The 22,816-nt window shown below is 38.7% G+C and overlaps 1 protein-coding gene across 1 annotated transcript in view; it reads right to left on the bottom strand.

The window, feature by feature from the left end:
* The window catches only part of LOC147363896 (uncharacterized), a 40,054-nt gene extending 17,588 nt beyond the window's left edge, over positions 1–22,466 (bottom strand). The window contains exon 1 of the mRNA XM_086319347.1: positions 21,868–22,466. Coding sequence (XP_086175473.1) covers positions 21,868–22,230 — 363 coding nt within the window. The 5' untranslated portion in view covers positions 22,231–22,466. The remainder of the gene's footprint in view (positions 1–21,867) is intronic.
* Between the last annotated feature and the right edge of the window lie 350 nt (positions 22,467–22,816).

The raw sequence follows: 22,816 nt of genomic DNA, 5'->3' as shown, positions 1-22,816 counted from the left end.
ACTTCCAGAACTATATTGAATAATAGTGGTCAAAGTGGACACCCTTGTCTTGTTCCTGATCTTAGGGAAATGCTTTCAGTTTTTCATCATTGAGAATAATGTTTGGTGTAGGCTTATCATCTATGACCTTTACTATGTTGAAGTAGGTTCCTTCTATGCCCATTTTTTGAAGAGTTTTAATCATAAATGGTTGCTGAATTTTGTCAAAGGCTATTTTTGCATCTATTGAGATTATCACATGGTTTTTATCTTTCAATTTGTTAATATGGTGTATCACATTGATTGATTTGAGTATATTGAAGAATCCTTGCATCCCTGGAATAAACCCAACTTGATCATGGTGTATCAGCTTTTTGATGTGTTGCTGAATTCTGTTTGCTAAAATTTTGTTGAGGATTTTTGCTTCTATGTTCATCATTGATATTGGCTGGTAGTTTTCTTTTTTGTGTGTTGTCTGTTTCTGCTTTTGGTGTCAGGGTGATGGTGGCCTCATAGAATGAGTTTAGAAGTGTTTCTTCCTCTGCAATTTTTAAAAAGAGTTTTAGAAGTATAGGCATTCTCTGTTCTCTAAATGTTTGATAGAATTCTCCTGTGAAGCCATCTGGTCCTGGGCTTTTCTTTTTGGAAGATTTTTTATCACAGCTTCAATTTCAGCACTTGCAATTGGGTTGTTAATAATTTATATTTCTTCCTGGTTCAGTCTTCGAAGATTGAACTTTTCTAAGAATCTATCCATTTCTTCCAGGTTATTCATTTTATTGCCATATAGTTGTTCATAATAGTCTCTTATAATCTTTTGTATTTCTGCATTGTCTGTTGTAACCTCTCCTTTTTCATTTCTAATTTTGTTGATTTGATTATTCTCTTTTCCTTGATGAGTCTGGCTAAAGGTTTGTCAATTTTGCGTATTTTCATGAATAACCAGCTTTTAGTTTTATTAATCTTTACTATTGTTCCTTTCATTTCTTTTTCACTTATTTCTACACAGATCTTTATGGTATCTTTTCCTATACTAATTTTTTTGTTGTTCTTCTTCTTTTTCCAGTTGTAAAAAGTTAAGTTGTGTATTTCCAGGTGTAAAGTTAAGCTGTCTATTTGATGTTTTTCTTATTTCTTGATATAGGATTGTATTGCTGTAAACTTCCTCTTATAACTGCTTTTGCTGCATCTCATAGGTTTTGAGTTGTCATGTTTTCATTGTCATTTGTTTCTAGAAATTTTTTGATTTCAATTTTGATTTCTTCAGTAACCTGTTATTTAGAAACATATTGTTTAATCTCCATGTGTTTGTGTGTCTTACAGATTTTTCTTGTAATTGATATCTATTCTTATAGTGTTGTGGTCAGAGAAGATGTTTGATATGATTTCAATTTTCTTAAATTTACTGAGATTTGATTTGTGACCCAAGATGTGGTCTATCCTGGAGACTGTTCCATGTGCACCTGAGAAGAAGGTGTATTCTTCTGCATTTGGATGGAATGTTCTGAAGATATCAATGAGATCCATCTCATCTAATGTATCATTTAAGACTTATGTTTCCTTATTAAGTTTCTATTTTGATGATCTGTCCATTGGAGTGAGTGGGTATTAAAGTCTCCAACTATTACTGTTTTATTGTCAATTTCTCCTTTTATGTCTGTTAGTGTTTGTCTTATGTATCAAGGTGCTTCTATGTTGGGTGCATAGATATTTAAAATTGTTATGTCTTTCTCTTTGATCAACCATCTACTTTTAATTTGTGGATTATCAAAATGATTGTATTTTATCCACATTTTAAGCTTCCGTTTCTCTACCCCTAAATAAGGGGGTAATTATACACACAGGATTGGAGAATTAGACATCATAAAAGTACCTAGCACCAATCTTATTATTTCAGTGCATTTCTTAGAAGCAATCTTTTATTCTTCTTCTTTTTCCTCCTCCTTTTCTTTTTACTCTGTTTCTCCCATGCTGCCTTATTATTATATAATTTCTATAAAAGAACAATGTTATGGCATTTTTATTTATGTGTATTTATTTATACATGCTTGATTTTTCTGCAACCTAATGATCTACATTATCCCCCTACATAGGGCAGTGACCCAAACCAAATCATAACTAAAACAGAGATGTTATTTTTGTGGAGTATAAAGTATAAGGGACACAGTTTTCTATGACGTGGTTATTGGAGGCAGGTACTTTAATCATGGCATTGCAAAGTTCTAGTTCCACATCTGTTCTATAACATTACTGAGACAGAGCAGGATTCTGTGGTACTCACCCACAATGTCCTTTGCCTGACTTTTGTCTGTGGAAAAGCTTCAGCCAAAGAAAACGTTTAATCAGAGAAGTGAGAAAATGCAGAAGCAAAGGAAAACAGTCAAAGGAGAACAAATAATAATAATGGAGTCATTAAGCATAGTCGAGGACATTTAGTTCCTTATCAAAACCTTTAGCTACTTCTCAAGGGCTATAGATAATATTTTGAGCCATATCTTGTGAGCTGTTCTGCAGATACTAAAACCTCCACCAGCTGGGAGAAGTTAACTATTAATACACGATGACCAGACCATAGCCATGACATAAGCTGCTACAATTCTAAGAGCTGGCCTCAAAAAAAGGGGGGAAAATGACTCTGTAACTGAAGATGAACTGTACATAAAACAACCAAAATGATGCTGGTCAGACCATCGAGATGACTAATTTCAAAATGACCTTCAGAGCTGGCAATGTCTTTTCAGTATGTAGCCTCCTCCCTCTGTCTGTAAAAGCTCCTGACCACTGATTATCAGCAGAGGGTGGGAAGTCAGCCTTTGGACAGGCATCCATCCTCTCCCCTCTCTCCCTCTCCTAGTGGGTGGCATCCAAAATAAAGCAAACTTTCCTTTCCATGAACCTTGAATCTTTATTGACTTTTGAGTGGTAAATAGCTGTACCCCACTTTCAGTTACAACATCTAGACCCGACTCATCACCGACTCAACTGGAAATGAGTTTGGGTAAACTCTGGGAGTTTGTGATGGACAGGGAGGCCTGGCATGCTGTGGTCTATGGGGTCACAAAGAGTCGGACAAAACTGAGCGACTGAACTGAACTGATACCCAATATAGAGATTGTCTTATGAGACTTAGCAACAGAAGCATATCCTTATTAAACTTTTATAAACATTAGCTATGTATTTAAAGATATACACTTGTTCATATATTATACATACACACACACACATATATTTTACATTGCATCAAAATAATCTATGATTTCTTTAGAATGAAATACATATAAATTCAAAATCTTGCCATCTACATTAATACATGTGTTTTATAGATAAACTGAACACAGCTAAGTTTGCTCTGACATTTCTGTGAGCCACATGGGTGCAGTTGGTGTAAGCTCCTTCTGTGTTACTGTTGTCGTTCAGTTGCTCGGTCGTGTCTGACTCTTGGTGAACCCCATATTACTGTACTGATTATCATATCCATCCTGGAAAATTCTACAATTAATGTATCTAAAGATCCATTTTTAATATTTGTCTTTAAATCTACACTCTATATGCTTTCTACGAATTTAAAGATAAGGAGAGATAAGAAAGCCTTCCTCAGCGATCAGCAAAGAAATAGAGGAAAACAACAGAATGGGAAAGACTAGACATATCTTCAAGAAAACTAGAGATACCAAGGGAATATTTCATTCAAAGATGGGCACAATAAAGGACAAAAATGACATGGACCTAACAGAAGCAGAATATATTAAGAAGAGGTGGCAGGAATACACATGTGGTCCACTGGAGAAGGGAATGGCAAACCACTTCAGTATTCTTGCCTTGAGAATCCCATGAACAGTATGAAAAGGCAAAATGATAGGATACTGAAAGAGGAACTCCCCAGGTCAGTAGGTGCCCAATATGCTACTGGAGATCAATGTAGAAATAGCTTCAGAAAGAATGAAGGGATGGAGCCAAAGCAAAAACAATACCCAGCTGTGGATGTGACTGGTGATAGAAGCAAGGTCCGATGCTGTAAAGAGCAATATTGCATAGGAACCTGAAATGTCAGGTCCATGAATCAAGGCAAATTGGAAGTGGTCAAACAGGAGATGGCAAGAGTGAACGTCGACATTCTAGGAATCAGCGAACTAAAATGGACTGGAATGGGTGAATTTAACTCAGATGACCATTATATCTACTACTGCAGGCAGGAATCCCTCAGAAGAAATGGAGTAGCCCATCATGGTCAACAAGAGTCTGAAATGCAGTACTTGGATGAAATCTCAAAAATGATAGCATGGTCTCTGTTCGTTTCCAAGGCAAACCATTCAAGATCACAGTAATCCAAGTCTATGCCCCAACCAGTAACACTGAAGAAGCTGAAGTTGAATGGTTCTATGAAGACCTACAAGACCTTTTAGAACTAACACCCAAAAAAGATGTCCTTTTCATTATAGGGGGCTGGAATGCAAAAGTAGGAAGTCAAGAAACACCTGGAGTAACGACAAATTTGGCCTTGGAATACGGAATGAAGCAGGGCAAAGACTAATAGAGTTTTGCCAAGAAAATGCACTGGTTATAGCAAACACCCTCTTCCAACAACACAAGAAAAGACTCTACACATGGACATCACCAGATGGTCAACACCAAAATCAGATTGATTATGTTCTTTGCAGCCAAAGATGGAGAAACTCAATAGAGTCAGCAACAACACAAGAGAAGACTCTACACATGGACATCACCAGATGGTCAACACCAAAATCAGATTGATTATGTTCTTTGCAGCCAAAGATGGAGAAACTCAATAGAGTCAGCAAAAACAACACCAGGAGCTGACTGTGGCTTAGATCATGAACTCCTTATTGCCAAATTCAGACTTAAATTGAAGAAAGTAGGGAAAACCACTAGACCATTCAGATATGACCTAAACCAAATCCCTTATTATTATACAGTGGAAGTGAGAAGTAGATTTAAGGGACTAGATCTGATAGATAGAGTGCCTGATGAACTATGGGCTGAGGTTCGTGACATTGTACAGGTGACAGGGATCAAGACCATCCTCATGGAAAAGAGATGCAAAAAAGCAAAATGGCTGTCTGAAGAGGCCTTACAAACAGCTGTGAAAAGAAGAGAAGCAAAAAGCAAAGGAGAAAAGGAAAGATATAAGCATCTGAATGCAGAATTCCAAAGAATAGCAAGAAGAGATAAGAAAGCCTTCTTCAGTGATCAATGCAAAGAAATAGAGGAAAACAACAGAATGGGAAAGACTAGAGATCTCTTCAAGAAAATTAGAGATACCAAGGGAACATTTCATGCATAGATGGGCTCGATAAAGGACAGAAATGGTATGGACCTAACAAAAGCAGAAGATATTAAGAAGAGGTGGCAAGAATACACAGAAGAACTGTACAAAAAAGATCTTCATGACCCAGATAATCATGATGGTGTGATCACTCACCTAGAGCTGATATCCTGGAATGTGAAGTCAAGTGGGCCTTAGAACATCACTACGAACAAAGCTAGTGGAAGTGATGGAATTCCAGTTGAGCTATTTTAAATCCTGAAAGATGATGCTGTGAAAGTGCTGCACTCAATATGCCAACAAATATGGAAAACTCAGCAGTGGCCACAGGACTGGAAAAGGTCGGTTTTCATTCCAATCCCAAAGAAAGGCAATGCCAAAGAGTGCTCAAACTACTGCACAATTGCTTTCATCTCACATGCTAGTAAAGTAATGCTCAAAATTCTCCAAGCCAGACTTCAGCAATACGTGAACCGTGAAATTCCGGATGTTCAAGCTGGTTTTAGAAAAGGCAGAGGAACCAGAGACCAAATTGCCAACATCTGCTGGATCATGGAAAAAGTAAGAGAGTTCCAGAAAAACATCTATTTCTGCTTTATTGACTATGCCAAAGCCTTTGACTGTGTGGATCACAATAAACTGTGGAAAATTCTGAAAGAGATGGGAATACCAGACCACTTGACCTGCCTCTTGAGAAATTTGTATGCAGGTCAGGAAGCAACAGTTAGAACTGGACATGGAACAACAGACTGGTTCCAAACAGGAAAAGGAGTACATCAAGGCTGTATATTGTCACCCTACTTATTTAACTTATGTGCAGAGTACATCATGAGAAACGCTGGGCTGGAAGAAGCAGAAGCTGGAATCAAGATTGCTGGGAGAAATATCAATCACCTCAGATATGCAGATGACACCACCCTTATGGCAGAAAGTGAAGAGGAAGTAAAAAGCCTCTTGATGAAGGTGAAAGAGGAGAGTGAAAAAGTTGGCTTAAAACTCAACGTTCAGAAAACGAAGATCATGGCATCTGGTCCCATCACTTCATGGGAAGTAGATGGGGAAACAGTGGAAACAGTGTCAGACTTTATTTTTGGGGGGATCCAAAATCACTGCAGATGGTGACTCTAGTCATGAAATTAAAAGACACTTACTCCTTGGAAGAAAAGTTATGACTAACCTAGATAGCATATTCAAAAGCAGAGACATTACTTTGCCAACAAAGGTCCATCTAGTCAAGGCTCTGGTTTTTCCAGTGGTCATGTATGGATGTGAGAGTTGGACTGTGAAGAAAGCTGAGCACCAAAAAATTGATGCTTTTGATCTATGGTGTGGAGAAGACTCTTGAGAGTCCCTTGGACTGCAAGGAGATCCAACCAGTCCATTCTAAAGGAGATCAGCCCTGGGTGTTCTTTAGAAGCAATGATGTTAAAGCTGCTTTAGCTGCTAATGATGCTAAGATGACTTTCGCCACCTCATGCAAAGAGTTGACTCATTGGAAAAGACCCTGATGCTGGGAGGGATTGGAGGCAGGAGGAGAAGGGGACAACGGAGGATGAGATGGCTGGATGGCATCACTGACTCAATGGACGTGAGTCTGAGTGAACTCCGGGAATTGGTGATGGACAGGGAGGCCTGGCGTTCTGCGATTCATGGGGTCGCAAAGAGTCGGACATGACTGAGCGACTGAACTGAACTGAACTGAACTGAACACACATGTCTCTATTTGCATCATTGTCCAAGTTCAAGAACATCATATTCTGTATACATGCAACACTAGAACTTTCAATACTGAACAAGTGTTGACATGGTTGGATGGTACCACTGATGCAATGGACATGAACTTGGGCAAATTCCAGGAGATGGTGAAAGACAGGGAAGCCTGGTGTGCTGCAGTCCATGGGATCATGAAGAGGTCAGACATGACTTGGCAACTGTTCAATACAAACAATTGTTTAGTATTAGTAAAATATCCATCCTCCCATTGATGCCAATGAAACATGAAGAGAAGAAACATTTACATTTTGCTTCCATGTCCTACAATTCACTTTTTCCATTCATCTTGCTAAGGTGATAACTGGTGTTGATTAAAGGATGAATAAATGGTCCTTGTTGCATAAGCAGAGTGAAGGAATTGTATGAGCATTTCCAATTTTGCTACTGTTCTCCTTTTTACTTCAGAACTTTAGACAATCTATATTCTTTGTTGTAGACTCCAAAACATACTGAAGCACCCCTCCCTTTCTCCAATTCTCACTCTTTTGTTTTCGCTCAGTCCCTTTCCTCCTTTGTTAGTCTTCTCCCAAACCATACCATACCATGACCGGGTCACCACACAATCCCACTCTCCCTCACTTGAGTGGACTCTAGAATCCCACCCATTCCCCAGCTAAGCAATGATTAATTAAATCACAGAGCAATGTCCCATATCTCTACCACTCCTTTATTGCTCTGCCTAAATACCTAAATATTCATGTTTTTGAACTTCCCTTTCACTCACCACTTCACAAAGTCTCCTGACTTCAGTGTTCATATATAATGTTAGGAGTTTATTTTATGTGACTGTTTAATGTTTCCAGAGTTGTCTGGATGGGGCCCTTCATCTTTCCACACAAATCAACAGACATTTCACATTATGTCAATGGGTTGTTTCTAATGGCATGTGGGCTCAGATGGAATGTGAAAACGAGCCTGCAGAAAGTTTGATCCACATGTGCCAAGAAAAATAATTTTTTTTTTGTTAATACTCATAGTCTCAGCTAACTATTAGCAGTATGTGTTCATCAACCCACTGTAAGGGGTCAAGAATTTTATCGGAAACAGAGGACACAGCCTCTGACATTTGGGAGTTTACAGTATAAGTGAATGCACATGACCAGAAATAAGAAACCATACAGAGAAAATTAGAGAAATTCGGGCATTTGTTGGAGTCGTGGTGCATGAATTATCTACTTGCAGATGGATCTGAAGAGTTTTGAGATGTCACAGATGTGTGGTAGGGTTGTCATCATGAGGCAGACAGGGGAGTTACTGAAACTTGGCTCCAATACTCATAATTGTATATTCCAGAGTTTCCTATTTTTCATCTGTAACATGGGAATTCTGGTACCTTCCCTTCCCAGGAGTATCCTGAATATGAAATGAATATGTATATGAAAAATACTTGGGGTATAGAGTACTTGCTTCTATGTTCTCTGCCATCTTCACCTCAACCTAGATATAGACTTGGTGTCAGTAACATAAACTCAGCATCTCAAGATTTTTGCTTGAAGAGGGTGATATCAATGTGGCTATAGAACCTATAATCATAAGAAAGACAAGCATCCAACAAAAAAATCTAGGGAGGTACCTATATATACAAAATTTTACTACCTAATTTTTAATAAAAAGTTTATGACATGAACATAACCAAGTGAATATATTCAAATGTAATCTTATGTATTCAGAAATAAATATGTCAGTTTTTACTATTTTTTAGGGACAGTACCATTTAAATAGAAATGATAGAGACCTAGTTGATGCTGAAGAGATCTAGAACAGATGGAAATAATATATGGAAGATCTGTACAAAAGAGATCTTAATGAACTGGTTTACTATGATGGTGTGGTCAGTCACCCAGAGCCAGACATTCTGAAGTCAAGTGGGCCTTAGGAAGCACTGCTGTGAATAAAGCTAGTGGATGTGATGGAATCCCAGTAGCACTATTCAAAACCCTAAAGGATGATGCCATTAAGGTGTTGCATTCAATATGTCAGCAGATATGGAAGACCCAGCAATGGCCAAAGGACTAGAAAAGGTCAATCCTCTATCCCAATTCCAAGAAAGGTAGTACTAAAGAATACTCTCACCTTCAGACAGTTGCACTCATCTCCCATGCTAGTAAGGTCATGCTTAAAATCTGGCATGCTAGGCTTCAGCATTATGGGAACCAAAAACTTTCAGATGCCTAACCGGGTTTTAGAAAAGGAACAGGAACCAGAGATCAAACTGCCAACATACTCTGGGTCATAGAAAAAGCAAGGGATTCCAGAAAAAACACCTACCTCTGTTTCATGGACTACCCCAAAGTTTTTGACTGTGTTGATCATAACAACCTGTGGAAAGCTCTTAAAGAGATGGGAATACCAGATGATCTTACCTGTCTCCTGAGAAACCTGTATGCAGGTCAAGAAGCAACAGTTAGAACACTGTATAGAACTGATTGGTTCAAGATTGAGAAAGGAGTATGGCAGGGCTGTCTGCTGTCACTTTGTTTATTTAGCCTATAAACTGACAACATCATGAAAAATGCCAGACTGGATGAATTATAAGTTGGAATCAAAATAGTTGGGAGAAACATCAATAACATCAGATATGCAGGGGATACCACTCTAATGGCAGAAAGTGAAGAGGAACTAAAGAGCCTCTTGATGAGGGTGAAGGAGGAGAGTGAAAGAGCTGGCTTAAAACTAAATATTATAAAAACTAAGGTCATGGCATCCGACCCATTACTTCATGGCAAATAGATGGGATAAAAGTGGAAGCAGTGACAGATTTCATTTTCTTGGGCTCTAAGATTACTATGGATGGTGACTGCAGCCATGAAATCAAAAGATGATTGCTTCTTGGCAGGAGCTATGTCAAATCTAGACAGTGTGTTGAAAAGCAGAGACATTAGCCTGCTGACAAAGGTCCTTATAGTCAAGGCTATGGTCTTCCCAGTGGTCTTGTATGGTTGTGAGAGTTGGACTATAAAGTAGGCAGAGAACCAAAGAATTGATGCCTTTGAATTATGGTGCTAGAGAAGACTCTTGAAAATTCCCTTGGACAGCAAGGAATCAAACCAGTCAATCTTAAGGGAAATCAACCCTGAATACTCATTGGAAGAACAGATGTTGAAGCCCCAGTATTTTGGTCACCTGATGCAAAAAACTGACTCATTGAAAAAGCCCCTGATGCTGGGAAAGACTGAGGGCAAAAGGATAAGAGGGCATCGGAAAATGAGATGACTGGATGGCATTACCAATGCAATGGACATGAACTTGGGCAAACTTAGGGAGATAGTGAGAGACACGGAGGCCTGGTGTGCTGCAGTTCATGGGGTTGCAAAGAGTTGGACATGACTGGGCAGATGAACACTACTTAAATGGTCCATTTTTTTTTTTTGCCAATTAAACATTTAAACCAGTGATTTTTTTACATATAATATCCATAAAATTAAATACAGATATCATGAAAATATATACCTAATGTATTATTGTAATACTTTTATAAGCAATGTAGATGGCCAGACAATGTGTGATTAAATATGTATTTTTTGCAGTTATATAATATCTTATGCATTTATTTTAGGTTAATTAAGCTTTCTGACTTACATCCTAATACTGAAAAAATAAGATCATTGATCCTGATCATGTATCATGAGATACATCATAACATAACATCTTTTTCTTAAAGGATAAAATATCCCAGGGAATGAGGACAAGAGATTGTATGGAGGGAATGAGAGTTACAAAAAGACTAAAGCTCATTTCAGTCACTTAATCCTGCCCAATTCTTCGTGACCCCATGGACTGCTGCACGTCAGGCTTCCCCGTCCGTCACCAACTCCAGGAACATGCTCAAACTCATCAACTCAGTGATGCTATCCAACCATCTAATCTTCTGTCATCCCTTCTCCTCCCGCCTTCAGTCTTTCTCAGCATGAGGGTCCCTTCCAATGAGTCAGTTATTCACATCAGGTGGCCAAAGTATTGGAGTTTCAGTTTCAACATCAGTCCTTCCAATGAACATTTAACTGATTTTGTTGGATCTCCTTGCAGTCCAAGGGAACCTTAAGAGTCTTCTCCAACACCACCATTCAAAAGCATCAATTCTTCAGTGCTCAGCTTTCTTTATAGTCCAACTCTCACATCCATACTTGACTATTGGAAAAACCAAGGCTTTGACTAGACAGATCTTTGTTAGCACAGTAATGTCTCTGCTTTTTAATATGCTGTCTAGGTTCGTCTAAACTTTTCTTGCAAGGAGCAAGAATCTTTTAATTTCATGGCTGCAGTCACCATCTGCAGTGATTTTGGAGCCCCCCAAAATAAAGCCTGTCACTGTTTCCACTGTTTCCCCATCTATTTGCCATGAAGTGATGGGACCAGATTCCATGATCTTTGTTTTCTGAATACTGAGTTTTAAGCCAACTTTTTCATTCTCTTCTTTCACTTTCATCAAGAGACTTTTTAGTTCTTCTTCACTTTCTGCCATTTATTGATATTTCTCCCAGCAATCTTGATTCCAGCTTGTGCTTCATCCAGCCCAGTGCTTCTCATGATGTACTCTGCAAATAAGTTAAATAAGCAGGGTGACAATATACAACCTTGACATACTCCTTTCCCAATTTGTAACCAGTCTGTTGTTCCATGTCCAGTACTAACTGTTGCTTCTAGACCTGCATACAGATTTCTCAGGAGGCAGGACGGGTGGTCTGGTATTTCCATCTTTTAAGAATTTTCCACAGTTTGTTGTGATCCACACAGTCAAAGGCTTTGGCATAGTCAATAAAGCAGAAATAGATGTTTTTCTGGAACTCTCTTCCTTTTTTGATGATCCAACAGATGTTGGCAATTTGATCCCTAGTTCCTCTGCCTTTCCTAAAACCAGCTTGAACATCTGGAATTCCACGTTTCATGTATTACTGAAGCCTAGCTTGGAGAGTTTTGAGCATTACTTTGCTAACGTGTGAGATGAGTGCAAGTATGTGGAAGTTTGAACATTCTTTGGCAATGCCTTTCTTCATTTTTAAGAATTTGAAATAGCTCAACTGGAGTGAAGGCACCCCCACTAGCTTTTTGTCTAGTAATGCTTCCTAAGGCCCATTTGACTTCAGATTCCAGGATGTCTGGCTCTAAGTCAGTGATCACACCATCGTGGTTATCTGGATCATGAAGATCTTTTTTGAATAGTTCTTGTGTGTATTCTTGCCACCTCTTCTTAATATCTTCTGCTTCTGTTAGGTCCATACCATTTCTGTCCTTTCTTTTGCCCATCTTTGCATGACAATTTCCCTTGGTATCTCTAATTTTCTTGAAGAGATCTCCAGTCTTTCCCATTCTGTTGTTTTCCTCTATTTCTTAGCATTGATCACGGAGAAAAGCTTTCTTATCTCTCCTTGCTATTCTTTGGAGCTTTTCATTCAAATGGGTATATGCTTCCTTTTCTCCTTTGCCTTTCACTTCTCTTCTTTTCACAGCTATTTGCAAGGCCTCCTCAGACAACCATTTTGCCTTTTCGCATTTCTTTTTCTTGAGGATGGTCTTGATCCCTGCCTTCTGTACAATGTCACGAAGCTCCGTCCATAGTTCTTCAGGAACTCTATCAGATCTAATACCTTGAATCAATTTCTCCCTTCCACTGTATAATCGTAGGGATTTGATTTAGGTCATACCTGAATGGTCTAGTGGTTTTCCCTAATTTCTTCAATTTATGTCTGAATTTAGCATTAAGGAGTTCATGATCTGAGCCACAATCGGCTCCTGTTCTTGTTTTTGCTGACTATATAGAACTTCTCCATCTTTGTCTGCAAAGAATGTAATCAATCTGATTTCGGTATTGATGATCAGGTGGTATCCATGTGTGGAGTCTACTCTTGTGTTGTTTGCTATGACCAGTGCATTCTCTTGGTAAAACTCTGTTAGCCTTTGTCCTGCTTAATTCTGTACTCCAAGGCCAAATTTGCCTGTTACTCCAGGTGTTTCATGGCTTCCTACTTTTGTATTCCAGCCCCCTGTAATGAAAGGGACATCTTTTTTGGGTGTTAGTTCTAGAAGGTCTTGTAGGTCTTCATAGAACTGTTCAACTTCAGCTTCTTCAGTATTATTAGTCAGGGTATAGACTTGGATCAGTGTGATATTGAGTGGTTTGCCTTGGAAATTAATGGAGATCATTCTGTCATTTTTGAGATTACATCCAAGTACTGCATTTTGGACTCTCTTGTTGACTATGATGGCTACTCCATTTCATCTAAAGGATTCTTGCCCACAGTAGTAGACATAGTGGTCATCTGAGTTAAATTGACCCATTCCAGTCCATTTTAGTTCACTGAGTGGTAAAAGTCCTAAATAATATTATAGGAATTAAAAAGAACCAAACTGATGTCTTCTTTATGAATTAACTAAAATAAATAGGAATGCATTTATATTGCTTTCAGATTAAGATTAAAGCATATTTATGATTCTGCAGTGTTTCTCCTATTCACCAACTCAGTCACTCCTATGAGGATGTCAAAGTTCACTATTACAAAAAATGAAAATTCCTACTCTATCATCTGAAAATTGTTCTCAGTTAGTCCTTAAGTCTGTAAACCAACCCTGATAGGGTGAAGCGAAAGCCCTGGTGACCAGCAGGCATCACTGCATAATGGTGAGCACAGTGACTTTGAGAATTAGAAAACATGAGTCCAAATTCCAGTTCTACAATTTAATCACTGCCATCTCAAGCAATCATACAGCTATTTGGAGTATCAGATGCTACATTTCTAAAATATGGATGATACATGAAAATGGTATCTCAGAGGATCAAATGGCAGGGTAGTTTGGCATCAGAACCTAGCTATTCATTCATTCAAAGAAAATCATTTTTCTCCTCCCTGAATCAAATCTAATCTAAACTCCAGACAAATGAGCTCAGGCCCAAATACTTATGTGTGTAATAATTGATTCCATAGATCATCTGTATGGTACTTTTAGTGGGAAATCAGCCATGGGCATACTCTGGAAATCATGTTGGAAATTTACCACCATCATTACCCATGCTTGAAGTGATATTGCCCTTGATCACTGCCTATTTTGAAGACAGCAAATCTAGTGATAAACTCTGCACAGAACTTATAATTTTAAGTTTCCATAATAGAGGAATATTATATCATGCATTTTTTATTAACTTTCAGGAATTTGGTATAAAACAAGGGCTCTGTAACAAGCTAGAGAGCTGTGAAGGGGTTGAAAGTGGGATGGAGGTTCAAGAGAGAGGGAACATATGTATACCTATGAATGATTCATGTTGATGTATGGCAGAAACCAACGTGGTATTGTAAAGTAATTATCCTTCAACTGAAAATAAATAAATTAAAAACAATAAAATAGTGTCAAATCTCTGAGAAGTTAAAAAAAAAAGAGTAATAATAAAAATGGTTAATCATGCTTACTTGGGTATGGTTCAGAGGAAGGGCTATTGAGGCAAAGTACTTTTCCAAATGTGAAATGTCTTATATGTCTTTCAGTAATGCTATAAAATTAAACTTCTAAGGCGGCATGGCCTCACATGCGTCTCTCCCTTTAGAATAAGTATTGTGTGATTGATGATGGTATGTTACACCACTTGCTTGTGTTGGAGTAGAAAGTGGTTAAGGAATCATTGATGTTAAAAGCATAATTTTTGTTTTTTTTTAATAAAATAACTATCAATTATGTGGCTTCTTATACATGCCTCTCCATTTCTTGACTTCTAGTTTACATTAGTAATATTTTATACATATCAGTAATATTTTTTTTTACACTCTACTACAATCACCTACTCACAGAGATTCTATCCTTAGTCATCACCAGATTGGCAACAACTACAGAATCTGTTTCAACTCCTCCACTCTCTAAATATTTTTGTCTTATTTCTCCAGCTTGCTCTTTGAGGTGTTTCAATCCATTAACTCTAAGACTTGTTTTTTATAATGCCTTTTCTCCACAGATCTTCATATCCCTACTAGGACAATATTCCATATTTTAATATTATTTCGGTTTTTCCATAACATCTTATAGAAAAACGTGAGTGGACTTTTTTGCCAACCCAAGAGAAAAACTTAAATGTATTTAATTTGAATAAAATGGATAAATTGAAAATTTATTTCTTTTCCCTTTCCTGTCTCAAGAAAGTGCTTGCTTGACAAACCTATTAACAATACATGCAATCATATATAGCATCAGAACATTGCTTGCAAAAAATATATATATATTTTGATGAGTAGATTCATTTCAAATTTATAACCACAAACTTCAAATGGATACTCAACGTTGCCAGACAATCCTTAAATACTTGCCTGGTTAATTCATTCCCTTATTCTCAAAGATGACTCTTTCACAGCCTCTCAAATCCCTCTTATTCTTTTCCAACCCTCTGTCATAACTTTTAGCTGATGGCACTACAACATCTTTTATCAAGAAAATCCATATGAACAAGTTCCTACTGTATTGCACAGGAAACTATATTCGATATCCTATAGTAAACCATAATGGAAAATATGAAGAAGAATGTATATATACATATATATCTGAGTCATTTTGCTCTACAGCAATAAATAACATAAAATTAGACAGTCCCTTGGACTGCAAGGAGATCCAACCGGTCCATTCTAAAGGAGATCAGCCCTGGGTGTTCTTTGGAAGGAATGATGCTAAAGCTGAAACTCTAGTACTTTGGCCACCTCATGTGAAGAGTTGACTCATTGGAAAAGACTCTGATGCTGGGAGGGATTGGGGGAAGTAGGAAAAGGGGATGACAGAGGATGAGATGGCTGGATGGCATCACCGACTCGATGGACGTGAGTTTGAGTGAACTCCGGGAGTTGGTGATGGATAGGGAGGCCTGGTGTGCTGCGATTCATGGGGTCGCAGAGTCAGACACGACTGAGCGACTGAACTGAACGGATACTTCAATAATAAAATCCATGCGGGTATTGCCACAAATTACCAGTTTTACGAACCTGCACGACTACAGTTTGACTTCCTTATTGCTACAGTGGATGCGTCCCTTTGGTCTCTAAACTGAATCTGCCATTTGTGCTGCTCTGTTTCCCATCTCCTTGCAATTTTTCAGGAATGGTATTCCTGAAATTAGCTCCTATATTTCTTGCATCAACATTTTATCCTTCTCTCCTGGGCTACTCTCATTTATTTCAAAACTCTGTCAGGTTTACACTCATCAGAATATCTTGTCTACACTTTCCTTCAACCATCCTCAAAACTCGTTTGCTTCCATTCATGGTAAATAGCTCTCTCTGAGTTATCTATGTCTCTATTTTGTCTCCTCCTATTCTCTCTCAACCCCCTTTAACTGGGGTTTTATCCCACTGCACCATAGGAGGTGACCAGTGTCACTAGGAATAAAAGCTTGTGAAAACCAAATTTTCCCTCATTTTATTGAACTCTCAGAAAAATTTTACACTGCTGAACACTCCCCATCCCTATCTCAATAAGCATGCTGTGCTCTAGTCTTCTATGCCTCTACACAATCATATTTTCCTCCTGCCTTGAACACTCCTTCTAAGGCTTTTTTCAGGCAATTATTCCTACGTTGTTGTTGTTCAGTAGTGAAGTCATGTCTGATTCTTTTGCAACCCCATGGACTGTAGCCTTCCAGCCTCCTCTGTCCATGTGATATCCCAGACAAGAATACATGAGTGGATTGCCATTTACATCTTCAGGGGATCTTTTTGACCCAAACATCAAACCAATGTCTCCTGCATTGGCAAGCAGATTCTTTACCACTGAGCCACAAGAGAAGCCCAATTATTCCTGTACTTTTAATAGATCTCTATTTTTTTGCAGAGATTCTTATCCTTCTTCTGAATCCTTTTCTCGCTTTAAGCCCTCTGTCTAGGAAATTTTATCCACTTTTATGGTTTCAAAGGCCACTCTCTAGCTTGCTGAATCTCCAGTTTAGTTCTCTAACCTTTATCTCTTCCTTACAATCTGGACATATGCCCAGATATCTTCTTGGAACTTCTGCTTAGAAGCTAAAATGCTTTCAAATTGAATATGTCCAAAACACATTCCAAATATTTTCCCGTGTAATACACTGAATGTTTTGCTTTCAAAATAGATGACACCATCCATTGAACCAGACCAAAACTATACAATTCACTCCTTATTCATTCTTTATTTTTACTTCTAACATCATATCCAGTTGCCTCTACCTCCAAAAACGTCTTAAATCTTACCATCTTCCAAATGATAGGCCTCTGTTACCTACACAGCAATCTAACTGGTTTTATTATCTACATTTTTGCATCTGATGCTCCCAAACACCAGTTTATCAACCATTTTTCCCATTTATAATAGTTGCATTTGCATAGTTTTATCTACCAATATTTTTTAGCTGCTGTCACTACTTTAAAGAGTTAATTATTAGTACATATATTTTTAGATACATTACACTTCTTAATATTTCTAATTTATTATTGTATGATGCTTTTTGCCTTCAATTCCTTTGTTTTCAAATCTCCCTTGTCATTTAATTTTATCATTAACTATAGTTTGAGCTCTTTATGAAGTTTATATTTTTATTGTATAATTATAAAGCATTAAATGGTCTTTCCATTGGTCATGTATGGATGTGAGAGTTGGACTATAAAGAAAGCGCAGAAGAACTGATGCTTTTGAACTGTGGTGTTGGAGAAGACTCTTTGAGAGTCCCTTGGACTGTCAGGAGATCAAACCAGTACATCCTAAAGGAGATCAGTCCTAGGTGTTCATTGGAGGGACTGATGTTGAAGCTGAAACTCCAATACTTTGGCCACCTGATGCCAAGACCTGACTCATTTGAAAAGACCCTGATGCTGGGAAAGATTGAGGGCAGGAGGAAAAGGGGACAACAGAGGATGATATGGTTGGATGGCATCACCGACTCGATGGACATGGGTTTGGGTGAACTCCGGGAGTTGGTGATGGACAGGGAGGCCTGGCGTGCTGAGGTTCATGGGGTCACAAAGAGTTGGCCATGACTGACTGAACTGAACTGAACTGAAAGTAAGAAATGATAAAGAGGTTTACATTCTATTCTTTGTGCTATAATTTTTCTAGGATGATTCTTTGTCTTTTTGTTTCCTTCTTTCTTCCATCCCTCCCGCCTTCCTTCCAATACATCAAGCTCTCATTAATAGGTAGCAGAGAAAAAATAAACTGCCCTCTGGCGAGTGGAAACAGAATCATGATCAATTAACCAGTCAATCAAAATTTCTTATAAAAGCAAGGTCTGAACAAAGCTGCAGAATGAAAGTCTGCTAATTTTTGTGTTGTAGCCACTCCTGTGTGACCAGGGAAATGGAGGAGCGAGCAGCAAAATTGAGTTGAAACAACTCTGTCTTTTGAATGAATTTTCTTTCTCTCCACTTGAAGTGACATATATCATCTTACTAGGTGAAGTGGTAAGGCTGTGGGTCATTTCTCTAACCCTTGTGTTTTACTGTTTGGTTTTCAGTTACTCTCGTTAACAAGGTATATTATGAGAACTGTCAGAGCTTTGTCAAATCTTAAGTAGGACTTCTATAGAATCACTCCTTACTCTTTATGTGTGTGTGGTGATCTTACTGGCCATCACCTTTAAGAGTATTGTAGGAGATTGTGCCTATTTTCTAAATTGATTGCTGCTGATGATTTTATTGCCCCCCTTTTTAATAAGCATCAGGGGAAGGACATGATCCAAGGAATTTTCTGTCTTCTGGTTCAATGGTGAAACCCTACTAAACAATGTTGTTTATTTCCCCAATATAAAGATATATTCGTATTTTGTGCTAGTTTGCAGGTCGGTTGCCTCCATATGTTAAAATGCATTGTTTATTTTGCCGTTTACTCAAACCTAACCCCTTACCTAGCTCATCTCATAAATTTTTGAGCACAAATTGCTGAAGGAATGTGCCCTGAAGCTATCTTTTCTTACTTTTCAGTTTCTCACTAGTTCCAGCTCAGACCCATGGGTATCAGGAGAATGTCTCAGCTGCAGGAAAGCCTAGAAACCATTTCACTTACAAACATCCTTGAATAAAAGCCTCTACCACCACTTGGCATTGTTAAATTTGTTCTCTAGACCTGTGTGGAGATTTCTTGGACAGGAATGAAATATAAGCACATAATTTAAGATTTTCTATTTTCCATAGTTTGGTTTGTATAAAATATTTTATAGACAGAGCTTAGTTATTATTATTAGGACACCTTTACTTCCTTCCGCTTAATGAGCTACTGCTGCTGCTGCTGCTGCTAAGTCGCTTCAGTCGTGTCCGACTCTGTGCGACCCCAAAGACGGCAGCCCACCAGGCTCCCCCGTCCCTGGGATTCTCCAGGCAAGAACACTGGAGTGGGTTGCCATTTCCTTCTCCAATGCATGAAAGTGAAAAGTGAAAGTGAAGTCGCTCAGTCGTATCTGACTCTTAGCGACCCCATGGACTGCAGCCCACCAGGCTCCTCTGTCCATGGGATTCTCCAGGCAAGAGTACTGGAGTGGGGTGCTATTGCCTTCTCCGCTTAATGAGCTAGCTTCATTTTTCTCTTAAGAAAATCATGGGCATATATACAGACAATAAGGAGGTATGGCTTGTGTGATGAAAGGAAAGTCAAATATGGAAATACTAACGGTTTCCTATCCCATGCACATTTATTGACACACAGCGACAGCTTTAAAAGATGAGCAGATTATGCATTTCATCATGGTCTACCTACAGATTAATACTGAATCACATTTACTCCGTTGAACAGAATAAAGAAATTCCTCTTAAAGGAGCACTTTGTGACATATTATGGAAAATTCCTTAAAACGAAAATACTTGGACCAATGGTTTTTGACTAGCTTGTGAAGTTTTATAGAATGAAAAAAAATCAATAATCACTACTCATATAACTTCTAACTCATTTATTAAGCATATCCACTAGTATACAAAAACTTATAGAGGTATGTTTGATGAGACATGAAAGATTCTGCTCATAATTATAAACACTATTATGAAAATACTGCTTTAATCATGGAAGAGAACCTGGTAAGCAGTGGCATATTAAAAAATGTTATTCCTCTTGCAGAAGTTACACCTCAGTTACACTGAGGCCTTTGTCAGTCTTGCTAACCTTTTTCCTTGATCTCATCTTTTCCCAGCTTCTAAATACCATCTCCTATCATAAGTTCGTGACTTTTAAAAATTAAGACAACATAAATTTAATGTTTATTTTAGCCACTCTTCTCTCATTCTCTGTTATTAAGACTCAAGGCCAATAGACAAGATAAATTAATAGAAAACTCCACCTTTTGTACCATTCAGCGCTTTATTTTGGTAAATTTTAAATCATTTTAGTAGCAAAGTTATTATTCAGTTGGGACTAAAGACTATAAACACTTCAAGATTTACACCTACTTCAGGTATGAAATTTACTGTTCTTTGTTGAAAAAAATTTATAGAATTAAAATGTCAGAAAGGCCAAAAAATTAATCTCACTTTCCTTATTATCTTCTCTGGTAGGGTACCAATGCAACTGAATGGATGTGGTATACAATATAATGAATAACTACATTTTTGTGAGAAGTAGTTGCAATTGTAGATTTTGAAAGCCCGTGAGATAATTTAACTGCAGGGAGATTTTCAGATTAGGTTGTTAGAAGAAACATATGTAAAATAACAGGACAAGGATTTCCTAAGCTTGTGGGGCATTACATCTAAATTCAGGTATTGCTATTTTAATTGAATGCAAGTCATTAAAAAAAAAAACACTAAAATTTCAGAAAATATATTTACTACTACCACCATTTAGTAAAATCTAGTAGTTATGTCGTTTTGCAATTCTAATGAATCATTCTTTCTTGAATTGGATTTATGAACCTTTCTGATGGTATGTTTTGTTCTCAGGGACACAGGGCAGTGAGACTATTTTACTGATTATTACTTAGTCTGAATATTCTGGACATACTTCTCCTTCCTTCTTCTGATCTTTGGAGAAACAGTGCAAGCCTATCAACCCTCCCTCCAATACAGAGACAGCAGCTGAAAAAGGCTTTAGGCATTTGTTTTGCTTTGCAAGTTCATAGCCAATTTTTTTTTTTAAATAATAAAGAAGGCACTTTCCTGTATTGTTTATAAAAGGTCCTTATTCCTATGCCTACTTTCCTTATTTTCCTAATGTCATAAAATAATATATACAACAAACTCTTTAAATCCATATTTTACCCACTCACCATTTATTTATTTATTTAATTTTAATTGGAGGCTAATTACTTTACAATATTGTATTGGTTTTGCCATCACCATTTATTTTTGAGAAGTCCTTTTGGAGATTCACTTGCAATCAAAAATGTTCCAGACTCTGAAAGGTGCTCTGAAGCAGCTTTAATTTAATTATATGAATTATTTAAGAACATCCTCTGATGTACTGATGTTGCTCCTGGAAATTTGTGTGTGCTAAATCAGGCAGCAGAAGCACAGAAACATCTTTATAACTGCCAAGTGTTTTTTTTTTTTTTTTTTAAGGAACAGAAAAGCCTACACAAAGTCAAACATCCTAACATTCCTTATGCTAAAAATTAAAGCTATGCATTTCCATAAATATAGTGGTTAAAACAAGCCAAAAGATATAGCTGTTTGGAGATTCAACAAGAAATAATAATGATTATAATTATTCGAGATTGAACCGGACCAGGACACACAGAACCTCCTGGAGTCCATGAGCAAACATGGAATTAACAGAACCAGAACCTTCTGGAGTTCACTGAGAAGTCGAAATTAAACGAAACCAGAACCTTCCGGAGTCCACTGAGCAAACTCTGAATTAAACGGAACCAGAACCTTCCAGAGGCCACTGAGTAAACACTGATTAAGGCAACCGGAACTCACCGGGAGACATGGGGCTTGCAGAACCACCGTGCAAACTTCCTGGGCAGGCTTGGCCATCTGGCTGGTCACCGTCGCTGTGTGAGGCTGTCCTGGCCTGTCCTCGGGGGTCCTGTCCTGTCCTGGCCTGTCCTCGGGGGTCCTGGCCTGTCCTCGGGGGTCCTCTCCTGTCCTCGGGGGTCCTGGCCTGTCCTCGCCGCCTGGCTGCACTGACCCTCCTGCGGAGGCCGGAGTGCCGGGGCGGCTGCTCATGCCACACTGGTTTGTGCAACTGGTTTGTGCGTCTCGCTGGAGGCGGGATGGGAGCTGAAGCCACTGCCCTGGCTCCTCGTGGACCACGTGTAGGTCCATTGGCATCACCTGCATCTTATTAAAGGACCGAATCCCAGGTCTGCAGCAGCCGCAACGGATTGTTAGAGAATCTGCTTTTGACAAGGTTTCTCAGTTTTTGAGAGCCACATAACAAATCATGCCAAGGCGAAGAGGCTAAAAACAGAAAACATTTATGATCTCACACTTTATGAGAGTGAGGGAGCATCTTTGCTGGGTGACTCTGGCTCAGTCCTTCCTGAAGCTGCGGGAAGATTGGCCAAGGCTGGTGGGGAGCTGCAGGGCGCCCTCGCTGCCTCTCCAGTTTAATAGGGGTGCGGCTGGAGGAGACAGCTTCTCACCATAGAGCCCTCCACCCCATGGGACAATTCCAGTGTTCTGGAGTCAGCTGGGGCCCCGCAGCAGGTGGTCCAGGAGAGCAAAGAGGAAGCCCTGGTGCCTCCGAAGTCGCGTGTTATTAAACAGGTTGGCCCCACTCAGACTGGGAGGGATGGCTTGGCCAGATTGCCACGAGCAGCTCACTGGTGCCGACGTGAGCTGCCAGTCATACGTGTTAGGGGTGTAGAAACACTAGCTTCTCTGTGAGCTCAGGTCCCTGATGCACACGGACTGGGAAGGTTTC

Source organism: Bos grunniens, chromosome 10, assembly GCF_055505025.1.
Source record: "Bos grunniens cultivar Pamir isolate PY7600 chromosome 10, Bosgru_T2T1.0, whole genome shotgun sequence".
Taxonomy (NCBI): Eukaryota; Metazoa; Chordata; class Mammalia; order Artiodactyla; family Bovidae; genus Bos; species Bos grunniens.
The sequence above is the reverse complement of the archived record's forward strand: the minus strand, read 5'-3'. Positions and strand labels throughout refer to the sequence as shown.